Source organism: Rhinopithecus roxellana, chromosome 8 (genome assembly GCF_007565055.1).
Source record: "Rhinopithecus roxellana isolate Shanxi Qingling chromosome 8, ASM756505v1, whole genome shotgun sequence".
NCBI classification, from domain to species: domain Eukaryota; kingdom Metazoa; phylum Chordata; class Mammalia; order Primates; family Cercopithecidae; genus Rhinopithecus; species Rhinopithecus roxellana.
This window is the reverse complement of record NC_044556.1, coordinates 47,173,288-47,186,638: the sequence shown is the minus strand read 5'-3', so window position 1 is coordinate 47,186,638 and position 13,351 is coordinate 47,173,288. Positions and strand designations below refer to the sequence as shown.

Sequence of the window (13,351 nt, the reverse complement as noted above, 5' to 3'; positions counted from 1 at the left end):
AGACGGAACCGGGGGGTCCCACGTCCGGAGGCGCACGCCTTCAGTGGCACAACCAATCTCTGCACACTCAAGCTGCGCGTCTCTGGCGCATCACCATCCTATTTAAGGCCACGGACTCCGCCCTTTTCCTCCCCTCCCTTCTTTTCCACTCTTTTTCCATCCGCCTCCTTTTCTCATCACCGGGTCCTCTCCGGCAGCCGCATGTAGGGGCGGAGCACGGAATGCTTCCTTTACAGCCAATCATCACCCGGCTGCCCTCTATTGGCTGAGGCCCTTTGTACTGTAGCAAATGGGCTATGGACTTCAGTAACGAGTATCACGTGTTACCGGCGACACAACCAATGAGGGCGCGAGATCTGTGTAAGCAGGGGGAGGCACGTGCCAGGCCGCACGTGTCTGGGAGGGGGAAGGGGCGGGGCCCCCTGAGAGGCGGAGGTGGGTAGCCAGACCCGGAGAGACGGTGAAGGAGCTGGAAACCGAGCCAGGGCTGAGCCGGCTGACAACAGGTAAGGATATTCGGAGGAAAAGCGAGCTGTTAGGGAGGATTTGGGAGTGGATTTGGGGGCAGAATGCAGATCTTCGTATTGGGAGGGTTTGCATCACGTGGCAGGTGCGAGCCCAGAGAGACCGGCACAGGGATCCTGATCTTGAAAGACTGGGAGAGGGCAGGAGGCCAGTCTCTATGGGGGCGATTCCTGTAGAGTCACCAGGTGGGTTCGCGTGCGCAGATTGACCTCTCGTGGGTGGCATGGCTTAGGTGAAGAGGCTTGCTGCGGACTCAGGTTGGCGAACAGCCCTGGCGAACAACGGGCGGAGAGGAAGGTGTCTTTCAAGTCAGGTATTTGAATTGAGGGAAGAAAAGAACGGAGGCCGCATCAGGCAGAGAGTTGCTCTGCGGAGGCCAGAGAGGGAATCCCAGGTTCTTAATGAGCGGGGGTGGGGGCAGAAATGTCTTTTTCTATTGTGTCTGAGACTGGTAATATTGGGGAGGGGAAGAATAAGTATTATCCCACGCAGTACACCCCAGTCTCCCAGTCCATTTCCTAATCCTTAAACTCCGGTTTCAAATTCCCTCGCTTTGCTCTTCAGTTGCAGGTTCCGATCTTTGGGTACTCCAGGAGCTGCTCTCCAGCCCCTGCTTCTGGACCTATGGATTCTCCATCTAGCATTTCTCCCTATTCCTCCTACTCTCTCTCTTCGTCTTTTCCCACCTCCCCAGTGAACAGTGACTTTGGCTTCCCCTCTGATAATGAGAGGGAGGACAAGGGGGCCCATGGGCCCAGGCCAGACACTGTTGGGCAGAGGGGAGGTTCCCGGCCCAGCCTGGGTCCTATCCGCTGCAGGCATCGATCCAAGGTTTCCAGTAACCAACATACACCATCTCATCCGGAACAGCGGGGTTCAGCTTCTCCTATGGCAGGATCTGGGGCGAAAAGATCAAGAGATGGTGAACTGGAGACCAGTCTAAACATCCAAGGTTGTACCACAGAGGGAGACCTGCTGTTTGCCCAGAAGGTAAGAGAAAGCAGGTGAAAGGAGACTCTCCTGTAGTGGCTTAGCACCCAGCTGGTTGATAAGGACCCTATAAGGATAGTATTGACTCGCAAATTTGGAGGTGAAGGAAAAGCCACTGCTGGTGTGGACAGTTCTTGGTCTTCTCACAGCCTTTGTCCTGTTTTCCTACAGTGTAAAGAACTCCAAGGATTTATACCTCCTCTCACAGATCTACTCAATGGGCTGAAGATGGGTCGTTTTGAGAGAGGTAATCTCATTAGTTGCATTCATTTGGGCTAGGTTCATTTCTCTCTCTCTTGCCCTCTTTTGATGTGTATTTCTCTTAAGTTCTTGTTTGGGGCCTATATTATTCCTTTTTTGCTACTATGACTTAATTATTATTCTTGTTATTATTTTTTGAGATGGAGTTTTGCTCTTGGTGCCCAGGCTGGAGTGTAATGGTGCTATCTCAGCTCACTGCAACCTCCACCTCCTGGGTTCCAGCAATTCTTCTGCCTCAGCCTCCCCAGTCGCTGGGATTACAGGTGCCCACCACCATGCCCAGCTAATTTTTGTTATTTTTAATAGAGATGGGGTTTCGCCATGTTGGCCCGGCTGGTCTCAAACTCCTGACCTCAGGTGATCCACCCGCCTCGGCCTCCCAAAGTGCTGGGATTACAGGTGTGAGCCACCTTGCCTGGCCCGACTTAATTTTTTTTAAATCAATCAATTTTAACCCCCTTCTGTTCGTCCTTTACCTGACTACATGCTTGAATCTCAATCCTTAATCTCTCTCTGTCCCTATCCCCAGGATTAAGCAGTTTTCAGCAGAGTGTGGCAATGGACAGGATCCAGCGTATTGTAGGTGTTTTGCAGAAGCCACAGATGGGGTAAGTCCCCTTGGTTCTTTCCTTGGGTCTTCATAAAAAGGAGATTTCTTCAATCCTGTTGCTGGTTTTTTAAAGCAATGTCATTTTCGGCCGGGCGCGGTGGCTCACGCCTGTAATCCCAGCACTTTGGGAAGCCGAGGCAGACGGATCACAAGGTCAGGAGATCGAGACCATCTTGGCTAACACGGTGAAACCCTTTCTCTACTAAAAATACAAAAAATTAGCCGGGCATGGTGGTGGGCACCTGTAATCCCAGCTACTCAGGAGGCTGAGGCAGGAGAATGGCGAGAACCCGGGAGGCGGAGCTTGCAGTGAGCCAAGATCGCGCCACTGCACTCCAGCCTGGGTGACAGAGTGAGACTCTGTCTCAAAATAAATTAAATAAATAAATAAATAAAGCAATATCTTTTTCACAGGGAACGTTACCTAGGAACCTTGCTACAGGTAGAAGGGATGTTAAAGACTTGGTTTCCACATATAGCTGCCCAGAAGTCATCATTGGGTGGTGGCAATCATCAGCTGACCAAGGTAAGAACTTAAGAACATGAGGAAGAGGTGGGAAAATAGTCAAGGAAATGAAATGTGCATGCAGAAATGGCCCCTTTTGCCATTTTCTTTTGAATCTTTTCTTCAAGTTTCTTTTCAGGGAAGGAAATTCCTAAACTTTCTGCATTGTCTTGATTCCTACATGTTTTTTGTTGTTTGTTTGTTTTTTGTTGTTTTGTTTGAATCACTGAGAAGAACTCCACGAAGTTTAATCTTATCCCTCATGCCACAGCTTGTCTGCTTTCTGCATAGATACAAAAGGCTTTTTACCTGGCCAAATGATTCATGCGGGAAGATACCTCAGCTTCTCTCTGCAAACTCTTTTTTCCCTACTGCCCCCAAACCTTTCCTCTCTCCTTCTTTTCATTTCTGCCCAAGTATCCTTGTGCCAAACCCTTTGAAAGTTTTTGAGTCTACACTGGGTTTCAAGGGCTGGTCATAAGAGGTACATCACTGGAAGTGGGAGAGGGGGGCACTAATAGCAGCAGTGTTGATAGATTCTTAGACCTGGTATAGAAGTGACCTATTTTCGGCTGGGCGTGGTGGCTCACACCTGTAATCCCAGCCCTTTGGGAGGCCGAGGCGCATGGATCATGAGGTCAGGAGTTCGAGATCAGCCTGGCCAAGATGGTGAAACCCTGTCTCTACTAAAAATACAAAAATTTGCCAGGTGTGGTGGCGCACGCCTGTAGTCCCAGCTACTTGGGAGGCTGAGGCAGGAGAATTGCTTGAACCCGGGAGGCAGAGGTTGCGGTGAGCCGAGATCATGCCATTGCACTCCAGCCTGGGCAACAAGAGTGAAACTCCATCTAAAAAAAAAAAAAAAAAAAGAAGTGACCTATTTTCTTTTCTTTTTTTTTTTTTTTTTTTTTTGAGCTGGAGTCTCACTCTGTCGCCCGGGCTGGATTGCAGTGGCCGGATCTCAGCTCACTGCAAGCTCCGCCTCCCGGGTTTACGCCATTCTCCTGCCTCAGCCTCCCGAGTAGCTGGGACTACAGGCGCCCGCCACCTCGCCCGGCTCGTTTTTTGTATTTTTTTAGTAGAGACGGGGTTTCACCATGTTAGCCAGGATGGTCTCGATCTCCTGACCTCGTGATCCGCCCGTCTCGGCCTCCCAAAGTGCTGGGATTACAGGCTTGAGCAACCGCGCCCGGCCCTATTTTCTGTCCTCAAATAATAGGGTATGTAGAGGGCATTCAGATGATGGAGAAGGAGAGTCTCCTGTAGATAATCACCAGTCCTAATTTTCAATCAGCCATGGTTATTATTGCTGTGACTCATCTATTAAAAAATAAGTAGGCCGGGCGCAGTGGCTCAAGCCTGTAATCCCAGCACTTTGGGAGGCCGAGACGGGCGGATCACTGGGTCAGGAGATCAAGACTATCCTGGCTAACACCATGAAACCCCGTCTCTACTAAAAAATACAAAAAACTAGCCGGGCGAGGTGGCGGGTGCCTATTGCCTCAGCTACTGGGGAGGCTGAGGCAGGAGAATGGCGTGAACCCGGGAGGCGGAGCTTGCAGTGAGCTGAGATCCGGCCACTGCACTCCAGCCTGGGGGACTCCGTCTCAAAAAAAAAAAAAAAATAAGTAGGCCAGGCACAGTGGTTCACGCCTGTAATCTTAGCACTTTGGGAGGCCAAAGCAGGAGGATTGCTTGAGCCCAGGAGTTTGAGACCAGCCTGGGCAACATGGTGAAGCCCAGTATCTACAAAAAATACAAAAAGTAGCTGGGCATGGTGGTGTGCGCCAGTAGTCCCAGCTACTTAGGAGGCTGAGGTGGGAGGATCTCTTGAGCTTGGGAGGTCGAGGCTGCCGTAAGCCATGATTGTGCTAGCCTGGTTGACAGAGTGAAACCCTGTGTCAAATATAAAATTAAAAAAAAAAAACAGTAGTAGGATTTTGCCTGAATATTAATTTACGCTTCTTAAAGAACTCAAGATAGAATATTCAAATTTAAATACAGAATTTGGGAAATGATGATTCCAATTAAAAATAGACTTCTTTTCAAAGAAATTCTAAAAGGGATTATTTTATAAATAGTGAGAACCTATGGAACTGTTTGTTTTTTGTTCATCTCTGGATATCCAGTGTCTAATATAGTATGTGGTCCATAGTAGGCCATTTATTTTTTGAATAAATGAAAGTATAATTTAGTTACTAAAACTTTTACTTAATCATGGCCTGACAAGATCACATCTGCTGCGTAAAACGAGGTATGTTTGTATTGCAAACTGAGTTCCCAAGGAATGCAAAGGTTTAAGTAACCAGGTGGAGCTCATCTGAAAGCTTTCTCCACATTTTTTTTTTTCTCATTTCTCCCCTCCGTAGCATTTTCCAAGCCACCACAGTGATTCAGCTGCTTCCTCTCCTACATCTCCTATGGAAAAGATGGACCAGACACAGCTAGGACATCTAGCTTTAAAACCAAAGCAGCCTTGGCACCTCACAGAATGGCCAGCTATGAACCTCACCTGGATCCACACCAGTCCAATTTGCAACCCCCCTCTCAGCTCCCCAGGTACTATCTCCTTTAGCCATGGTCCTTTAGGCACTGGAACCGGTATTGGCGTCATTCTTTTCCTACAGCATGGAGTGCAACCCTTCACCCACTCTGCCCCAACCACTCCAGTCCCACCTACTACAGCATCTCCTCTCATCCCTGGTGAGCCTATGAAACTATCTGGAGAGGGGCCTCGTTGCTACAGTTTGCCAGTAACTCTGCCATCAGACTGGAGCTATACCCCATCCCCTCCCAGTCTACCCACCTTGGCCAGAAAGATGACCAAAGGACACCGAGAGCAGCAGAGAAGCCATCCTTCAGTTGCTCCTGATGCTCATCTTCTCAACCTCTAGCCCGGGGCATACAGCTGTCCACTGTGATTTCTAATTTGTGTAAATATTCATGTATATATGTATTTTTACTTTTAATGTGTGCATTTGTGTTGAGGGAAGATAAATCCTTTCTGATTAAAGAAATTTTTTTATACCTAAACAGTTTGCTGATTAGGGGAAATTGAAAACTTTCTGCCTCCAAAACCAATCCGTATCCTCTGAGCTGCAGTAAAAGTAGAAAAGGGATGGGGATGTTTGTGAACATGAGCTCTACCAAGTGAGAGTCTGGATGACAATATAAGACTTGTGGCCGGGCGCGGTGGCTCAAGCCTGTAATCCCAGCACTTTGGGAGGCCGAGACGGGCGGATCACGAGGTCAGGAGATTGAGACCATCCTGGCTAACACGGTGAAACCCCGTCTCTATTAAAAATACAAAAAACTAGCCGGGCGAGATGGCGGCGCCTGTAGTCCCAGCTACTCGGGAGGCTGAGGCAGGAGAATGGCGTGAACCCGGGAGGCGGAGCTTGCAGTGAGCTGAGATCCGGCCACTGCACTCCAGCCTGGGTGACAGAGCGAGACTCCGTCTCAAAAAAAAAAAAAAAAGACTTGTGGGAGAAGGGGACTCTACTGCTGTTTTTCTAGGGAACATCCTTGAAACAGTTACAGAGTTCAGAGTTGGGTTTATGGGGTTTTTCTGTTGTTGTGTTTTGAGATGCAGTCTCGCTCTGTTTCCCAGGCTAGAGTGCAGTGACACGATCTCGGCTCACTGCAACCTCTGCCTCCTGGGTTCAAGCGATTCTCAGGCCTTAGTCTCCTGAGTAGCTGGGGTTACAGCACATGCTACCATGCCTGGCTAATTTTTGTATTTTTGTAGATATGGGGTTTCACTACACGTTGGCCAGGTTGGTCTCGAACTCCTGACCTCAAGTGATTCGCCCACCTCAGCCTCCCAAAGTGCTGGGATTACAGGTGTGAGCCCCGGTGCCCGGCTGGGTTTATGTTTCCATTCAGGCTTAGACACTATACCTTTCCCTTTGTTTTGACACCTTTGTAATCTTCCAGCTGGCCCAGACTTGCAGGTTCTTCTGCTCTGGGCTAGCTCTTTGCTTTGATGGGAGCTGTTGATGCCTGTGGTAAACGCATATGTAGGTTTCTGCTGCCAGAGGAGGAACACAAGAGCCAAAACAGCCACTGTGGTTGCCAGTTGTAAAGAGGAAAGGGCTCCCTAGAATTGTCAGACTTGGGAACACCTCAAGACACTAGGCTTCATACTTACTCAAAAAGCTGCAGCTAGGCCAGGCACAGTGGCTCATGCCTGTAATCCCAGCACTTTGGGAGGTTGAGGTGGGCAGATCACTTGTGGTTAGGAGTTTGAGACAAGCCGTGGCCAACATGGTGAAACCCTGTCTCTACTAAAAATATTAAAAAATGAACCAGGCATGGTGGTGGGTGCCTGTAATCCAAGGTACTCGGGAGGCTGAGGCAGGAGAATCACTTGAACCTGGAAAGTGGAGGTTGTAGTGAGCGAAGATCACGTCACTGCCCTCCAGCCTGGGCGACAGAGTGAGACTCTGTCTCAAAAAAAAATAAGAAAAACTGCAGGTGCTAGATGTATGCTGGACTAAGGAAGGCAACTCAGTGTTAGGAGGAGGCAAAAATGAAGACCACGAATGGATCTATAACTACCCTTGTTTGTGTATTACCCTCTTTCTGATTTGTCTCACTTTCCACCAAAACCATTTCCTCTCCCATCCTAATCCTTTGTAGGGCATCAGGCTTCTCTGACAACTTAGTCATTGCTTATTGCTGTTTAGTGTGATTCTCACAAGTAGTTACACATCTTTCATCCATTCTCAAGTCTTCTGTTCTCAGGTAATAATTGCCTCCCCTTATTTTCAGAGAATATGACCTCCTTTTAAAGGCAAACCTATCGATTTGATTACCTTCACCCCTGGAACTTTTGCTGTGTCACATATCCCCTCTTTATCTTGTAACTTCAGTTTGTCCCAACAACATTTATTTGTCCAAGTATCACAAGTATGATCAGACTAGAGTGGTGGCAATGGAATGATTTGATCACAAATATGATCAGATCCTTCCTCCTTGAAAACATATCTTAAGGCTGATTGTCCTCTTATTTTCTCCATAATTCTTGACAATGTAAGTCTATTTATACTCTTTCTAATTCCTTTCTGCCACTCAGTCCTTAACCCCTTGCAGCCTAGCTTCCGCTGCTTTCACTTTGTTGCACCTTCCAAAGTTACTAATGAGCCCACAGAACCAGTATTATAATCTAGCTTCCCCCTAATCAACAGCTATACCCTTTACAAAGGCTATGTACATTATGCTCTCTGTATCATTTGACACTCGGTGCTGCCTACTGAAACTCTCCGCCCTCAGATCCCATGACAGCACACTATCCTAATCCTCCTCTTACCTATCTGGCAGCAATGTCTAGGTCCCTTAAGGGCCCCACTTCAACCTACTCCAAAGTGTAGGTGTTCCCTTAGGCTCAGGCCTTGGCCCTTTTCTCTGACTACGTTCTTTTGTGGCTTTCATTATTGCTTCAACTTAGAAGACTGCTACAGCTTTATCTCTAGTCCCAATCTTTCCCCTGAGATGGCATACTGAGTGTTTAAGTTTCTGTTGGACAGTTTTATTTACCTATTGCTGATACTCAAACATTATTGAAACTTTCAGTGTTTTAGAGCCAAGATATGCCTCTTGGCTGGGCATCGTTGCTCACGCCTATAATCCCACCTGAGGCGGGTGGATCCCTGGAGGTCAGGAGTTCAAGACCAGCCTGGTCGACATGGGGAAACCCAGTCTCTACTAAAAATACAAAAATTAACTGGGTGTGATGGTACACATCTGTAATCCCAGCTACTCAGGAGCTGATGCACGAGAATTGCCTTGAACCTGGGAGGCAGAGGTTGCAGTGAGCTGAGATCCACCACTGCATGCCAGCCTGGGTGACAGAGTAAGACTCCCTGTCAAAAAAAAAAAAAAAAAAAAATGCCTCTTGTACATCCAGTTCAACCCAACCTCCTCATTTGATACATAAAGAAACTTAGGGCCAGGTGCGGTGGCTCACGCCTATAATCCCAGCACTTTGGGAGGCCAAGGCAGGTGGCCCACCTGAGGTTGGGAGTTTGAGACCAGCCTGACCAACATGGAGAAGCCCTGTCTGTACTAAAAATACAAAAAAAAAAAAAAAAAAATTAGCCAGGTGTGGTGGCGCATACCTGTAATCCCAGCTACTCCGGAGGCTGAGGCAGGAGAATCCCTTGAACCTGGAAGGCGGAGGTTGCGGTGATCCGAGATTAAGCCATTGCACTCCAACCTGGGCAACAAGAGTGAAACTCTGTCTCAAAAAAAAAAGAAAAGGGAAAGAAAAGAAAAGAAACGAAACTTAGGAGACTTATCTAGGACAACACGATGTGTGGAACAGAACTCGGTTTCCAGTCTGATGTGTTTTCCAGTAATCACCAATCAAATTATTCTTTCCTGAAAACATGTCCTGCTACCACTTTTTTTTTTTTTTTTTTTTTTTTTTTTTTGAGACGGAGTCTCGCCATGTCACCCAGGCTGGAGTACAATGGTGTGATCCCGGCTCACTGCAACCTCTGCCTCCCAAATTCAAATGATTCTGCCTCAGCCTCCTGAGTAACTGGGATTACAGTCACCCACAACCATACCCAGCTATTTTTTTGTATTTTTAGTAGAGATGGGGTTTCACCATGTTGGCCAGGCTGGTCTTGAACTCCTGACCTCGTGATCCACCCACCTCAGCCTCCCAATCCCACGCCTGCTGGGATTACAGGCATGAGCCACTATGCCCGGCCAGCTACCACTTTTTACAGTTTCTTCTTCTGTTAGTGCTACCTGTGGTATCGCTAGGTACCATAGTTTTTTTTTTTTTTCCCTCTGGATAACTAGGCTTAAAATTTGGTGCCATCTGGTCACCAAATCCTTTTTATTCTTTATTTGGAATATCTCTTAAAATCCATTTCTTCCTATCCATTCCATTGCCACCAGTCTGCTCTAGACTTCACTGTACCAATAGTCTCTTTTACTTCTAATCCCTTTTTGCTGATAACCAGGTTAATTTTCCTAGAACAGTGCTTTGCATATCATATTCTATTCACATTCTTCAATGGCTCTCCAATGCTTTGAGAAGAAAGTCCAAAATCTTTAATCACAGTCTCTATTTTTCCCTGTGCTCCCCTGCATGGTCCCTCTGGTGCAGTTTTTTTTGTTTGTTTGTTTTGTTTTTTTTGACTCCTGAACACTACACCTTTTTGCCCCTAAGATCTTGTTCAAACCTTTCCTGCTTTGCTTCTGTTATCTAAACCCTGCCCTCTTTCAATGACTAACTCAAGTCCATCCTATCATTCTTTCTGTTTTTTTGTTTTGTTTTGTTTTTTTGGGACGGAGTCTGGCTCTGTTGCCCAGGCTGGAGTGCGGTGGCCGGATCTCAGCTCACTGCAAGCTCCGCCTCCCAGGTTTACGCCACTGTCTTGTCTCGGCTTCCCAAGTAGCTGGGACTACAGGCGCCCGCCTCGTCGCCCGGCTATTTTTTTTTTTTTTTTTTTTTTTTTTGAGACGGAGTCTCACTCTGTCACCCAGGCTGGAGTGCAGTGGCCAGATCTCAGCTCACTGCAAGCTCCGCCTCCCGGGTTCACGCCATTCTCCTGCCTCAGCCTCCCGAGTAGCTGGGACTACAGGCGCCACCACCTCGCCCGGCTAGTTTTTTGTATTTTTAGTAGAGACGGGGTTTCACCGTGTTAGCCAGGGTGGTCTCGATCTCCTGACCTCGTGATCCGCCCGTCTCGGCCTCCCAAAGTGCTGGGATTACAGGCTTGAGCCACCGCGCCCGGCCTTTTTGTTTTTTTTTTTTTTGTTTTTGAGACGGAGTCTTGCTCTGTCGCCCAGGCTGGAGTGCAGTGGCCGGATCTCAGCTCACTGCAAGCTCCGCCTCCTGGGTTTATGCCATTCTCCTGCCTCAGCCTCCCGAGTAGCTGGGACTACAGGCGCCCGCCACCTCACCCGGCTAGTTTTTTTTGTATTTTTTAGTAGAGACGGGGTTTCACCGTGTTAGCCAGGATGGTCTCGATCTCCTCACCTCGTGATCCGCCCGTCTCGGCCTCCCAAAGTGCTGGGATTACAGGCTTGAGCCACCGCGCCCGGCCTTTTTTTGTATTCTTTAGTGGAGACGGGGTTTCACCTTATTAGCCAGGATGGTCTCGATCTCCTGACCTTGTGATCTGCCCGTCTTGGCCTCCCAAAGTGCTGGGATTACAGGCTTGAGCCACCGCGCCCGGCCTCATTCTTTCTGTTAAACATGATCTATACACTCAGTGTTTGGCCCTTTCCTCCATTAAATGAAATCATGTACATAAAACACCTAGTGCAGGGTTTGGGGCCTGGTGGGGTGGCTCATGCTTGTAATCCTAGCACTTTGGGAGACCAGCCTGGGCAAAGTAATGAAACTACTAAAAATACAAAAAATTAGTTTCTACTAAAAATACAAAAAATTAGCTGGGTGTGGTGGCATGTCCCCGTAATCCCAATTACTTGGGAGGCTGAGGTGGAAAGATCACCTGAGCCCAGGAGGTCCAGGCTGCAGTGAGCTATGATCGTGCCACTGCATTCTAGCCTGGGCAACAAGAGTGAGACTCTGCCTCAGAAAAACAAACAAAAACAAAAAACACCCACCTAGTACAGGGTTTAGTATATAGTAGGCTCTCAAAAATGTTACTCTTCAGCTGATCCAATGGTAGTGGTTAACAGAACTTATTAACATCAGTTCCTCTCTCCCTTCCTTTCTTTCAACGTATCTTAATATATTTTTTTTTTTCAGAGACGGAGTCTCGCTCTGTCACCCCGGCTGGAGTGCAGTGGTGCCATCTCAGCTCACTGCAACCTCCACCTCCCAGGTTCAAGCAATTCTCTTGCCTTAGCCTCCCAAGTAGCTGAGACTACAGGCGAGCACCATCACGCCCAGCTGATTTTTTGTATTTTTAGTACAGACAGGGTTTCACTGTGTTAGCCAAGATGGTCTCCGTCTCCTGACCTCGTGATCCACCCGCCTTGGCCTCCCAAAGTGCTGGGATTACAGGCGTGAGCCACCGCGCCCGGTGCATCTTCGTATTTTATTCTGTTTGGTTCCCATGACAAATTTTGTGAGACTGACAGGGCAAAATTAGTCCCATTTTAGAGATGAGGAAATAGAGTGAGTCTGGCAAGGGCCAGATAGTACATATTTTAGGCTTTGTAGGCTTTATGTCTCTATTGCAACTACCCAACTCGGCCATTGTAGCCCAAAGCAGCCATACATAACACACAGACAAATAAGCATGACTGTAGTTCAACAGTCTTATTTACAAAAACGGGTGGAGCAAGATTTGACCTGTAGACAATAGTCTCCAGACCCCTGGTTTTAAATGACTTATTCAAGGTCATAGGCCTGATGAGTATTAGAATTGGGATAGAATCCAGATCACTCAACTTTGAAGACAGTGTCTTTCACCACATTACGCTGTGGCATATTTTATTTATTATTTGTTTGTTTATTTATTTTTTGAAATGGAGTTTCACTCTTGTTGCCCAGGCTGGAGTGCAATGATGCGATCTCGGCCCACTGCAACCTTCACCTCCCAGGTTCAAGTGATTCTCCTGCCTCAGCCTCCCAAGTAGCTGGGATTACAGGCATGCAGCACCACGTCTGGCTAATTTGTATTTTTAGTAGAGACAGGGTTTCACCATGTTGACCAGTCTGGTCTCGAATTCCTGACCTCAGGTGATCTACCCGCCTCAGCCTCCCAAAGTGCTGGGATTACAGGCGTGTGCCACCGTGCCTGGCCCGATTTATTTATTTGTTTATTTATTTATTTATTTGTTTCTATTCAATTTTTCGAGACAGGGTCTCACACTATTGCCCAGGCCAGGGTGCAGTGGTGTGATCACAGCTCGCTGCAGCCTTGACCTCCCAGACTCAGGTGATCCTCCCCCTCAGCCTCCCAAGTAGCTGGGACGACAGGTCATGCCACCACACCCAGCTAATTTCTGTATTTTTTGTAAAGATGGGACTTTTGCTTTGTTGCCCAGGCTGGTCTCGAACTCCCGGGCTCAAGTGATCCGCCTGTGTTGGCCTCTCAAAGTGCTGGGATTACAGGCGTGAGCCACCGTGCCTAGCCCACATAATTTATTTTGCATTTATTATATACTACCTCGTTTTAGTATCTTTTATGTCTATATACTGTCTCCTAGTGGTCCAGGAGGCACTAGAGTGGTATCAACAGTATCTGACACAGAGTAGTCATTCAGTGAAAGTTTATTGACAAGCATAATAATGTCGCAATCTAGTTCTATTTCGTTACTTTGGACCTGGCTTACTCTGAGGTGGGCTTAAGTGTTTGTGTGAGTTATTAGCATTAACTGAGGAGGATGCACACGCCTGTGCGTGTGTGTGTGTGCGCGCGCGCACTCTCTAAGGGAGGTACGTTTCCCACAGCCATTAGATGTTAACTTAGGTGAATAACCATAAATGGATATGTATAGGCAGCATACAAATAAGAGGACGG

General features: G+C 47.7%; 1 protein-coding gene across 7 annotated transcripts; it reads left to right on the top strand.

Annotated features, from left to right (window-relative positions):
- Positions 1–416: 416 nt before the first annotated feature.
- On the top strand, positions 417–5,924 carry CIART (circadian associated repressor of transcription). Of its 7 annotated transcripts, none has more exons than XM_030934986.1 (7): positions 417–506; positions 758–838; positions 1,396–1,515; positions 1,687–1,762; positions 2,306–2,384; positions 2,801–2,912; positions 5,261–5,924. In XM_030934986.1, exons 3-7 carry the CDS (start codon positions 1,414–1,416, stop codon positions 5,783–5,785), a joined length of 894 nt encoding a protein of 297 aa, XP_030790846.1. In that variant the 5' UTR covers positions 417–506; positions 758–838; positions 1,396–1,413; the 3' UTR covers positions 5,786–5,924. The 7 variants fall into 7 exon arrangements, with proteins under 7 accessions (XP_030790846.1, XP_030790842.1, XP_030790845.1 ...); XM_030934982.1 differs by having other exon boundaries at positions 1,090–1,515; XM_030934983.1 differs by lacking the exon at positions 758–838 and adding an exon at positions 611–710 and having other exon boundaries at positions 445–506; positions 1,090–1,515.
- The last annotated feature ends 7,427 nt before the right edge of the window (positions 5,925–13,351 follow it).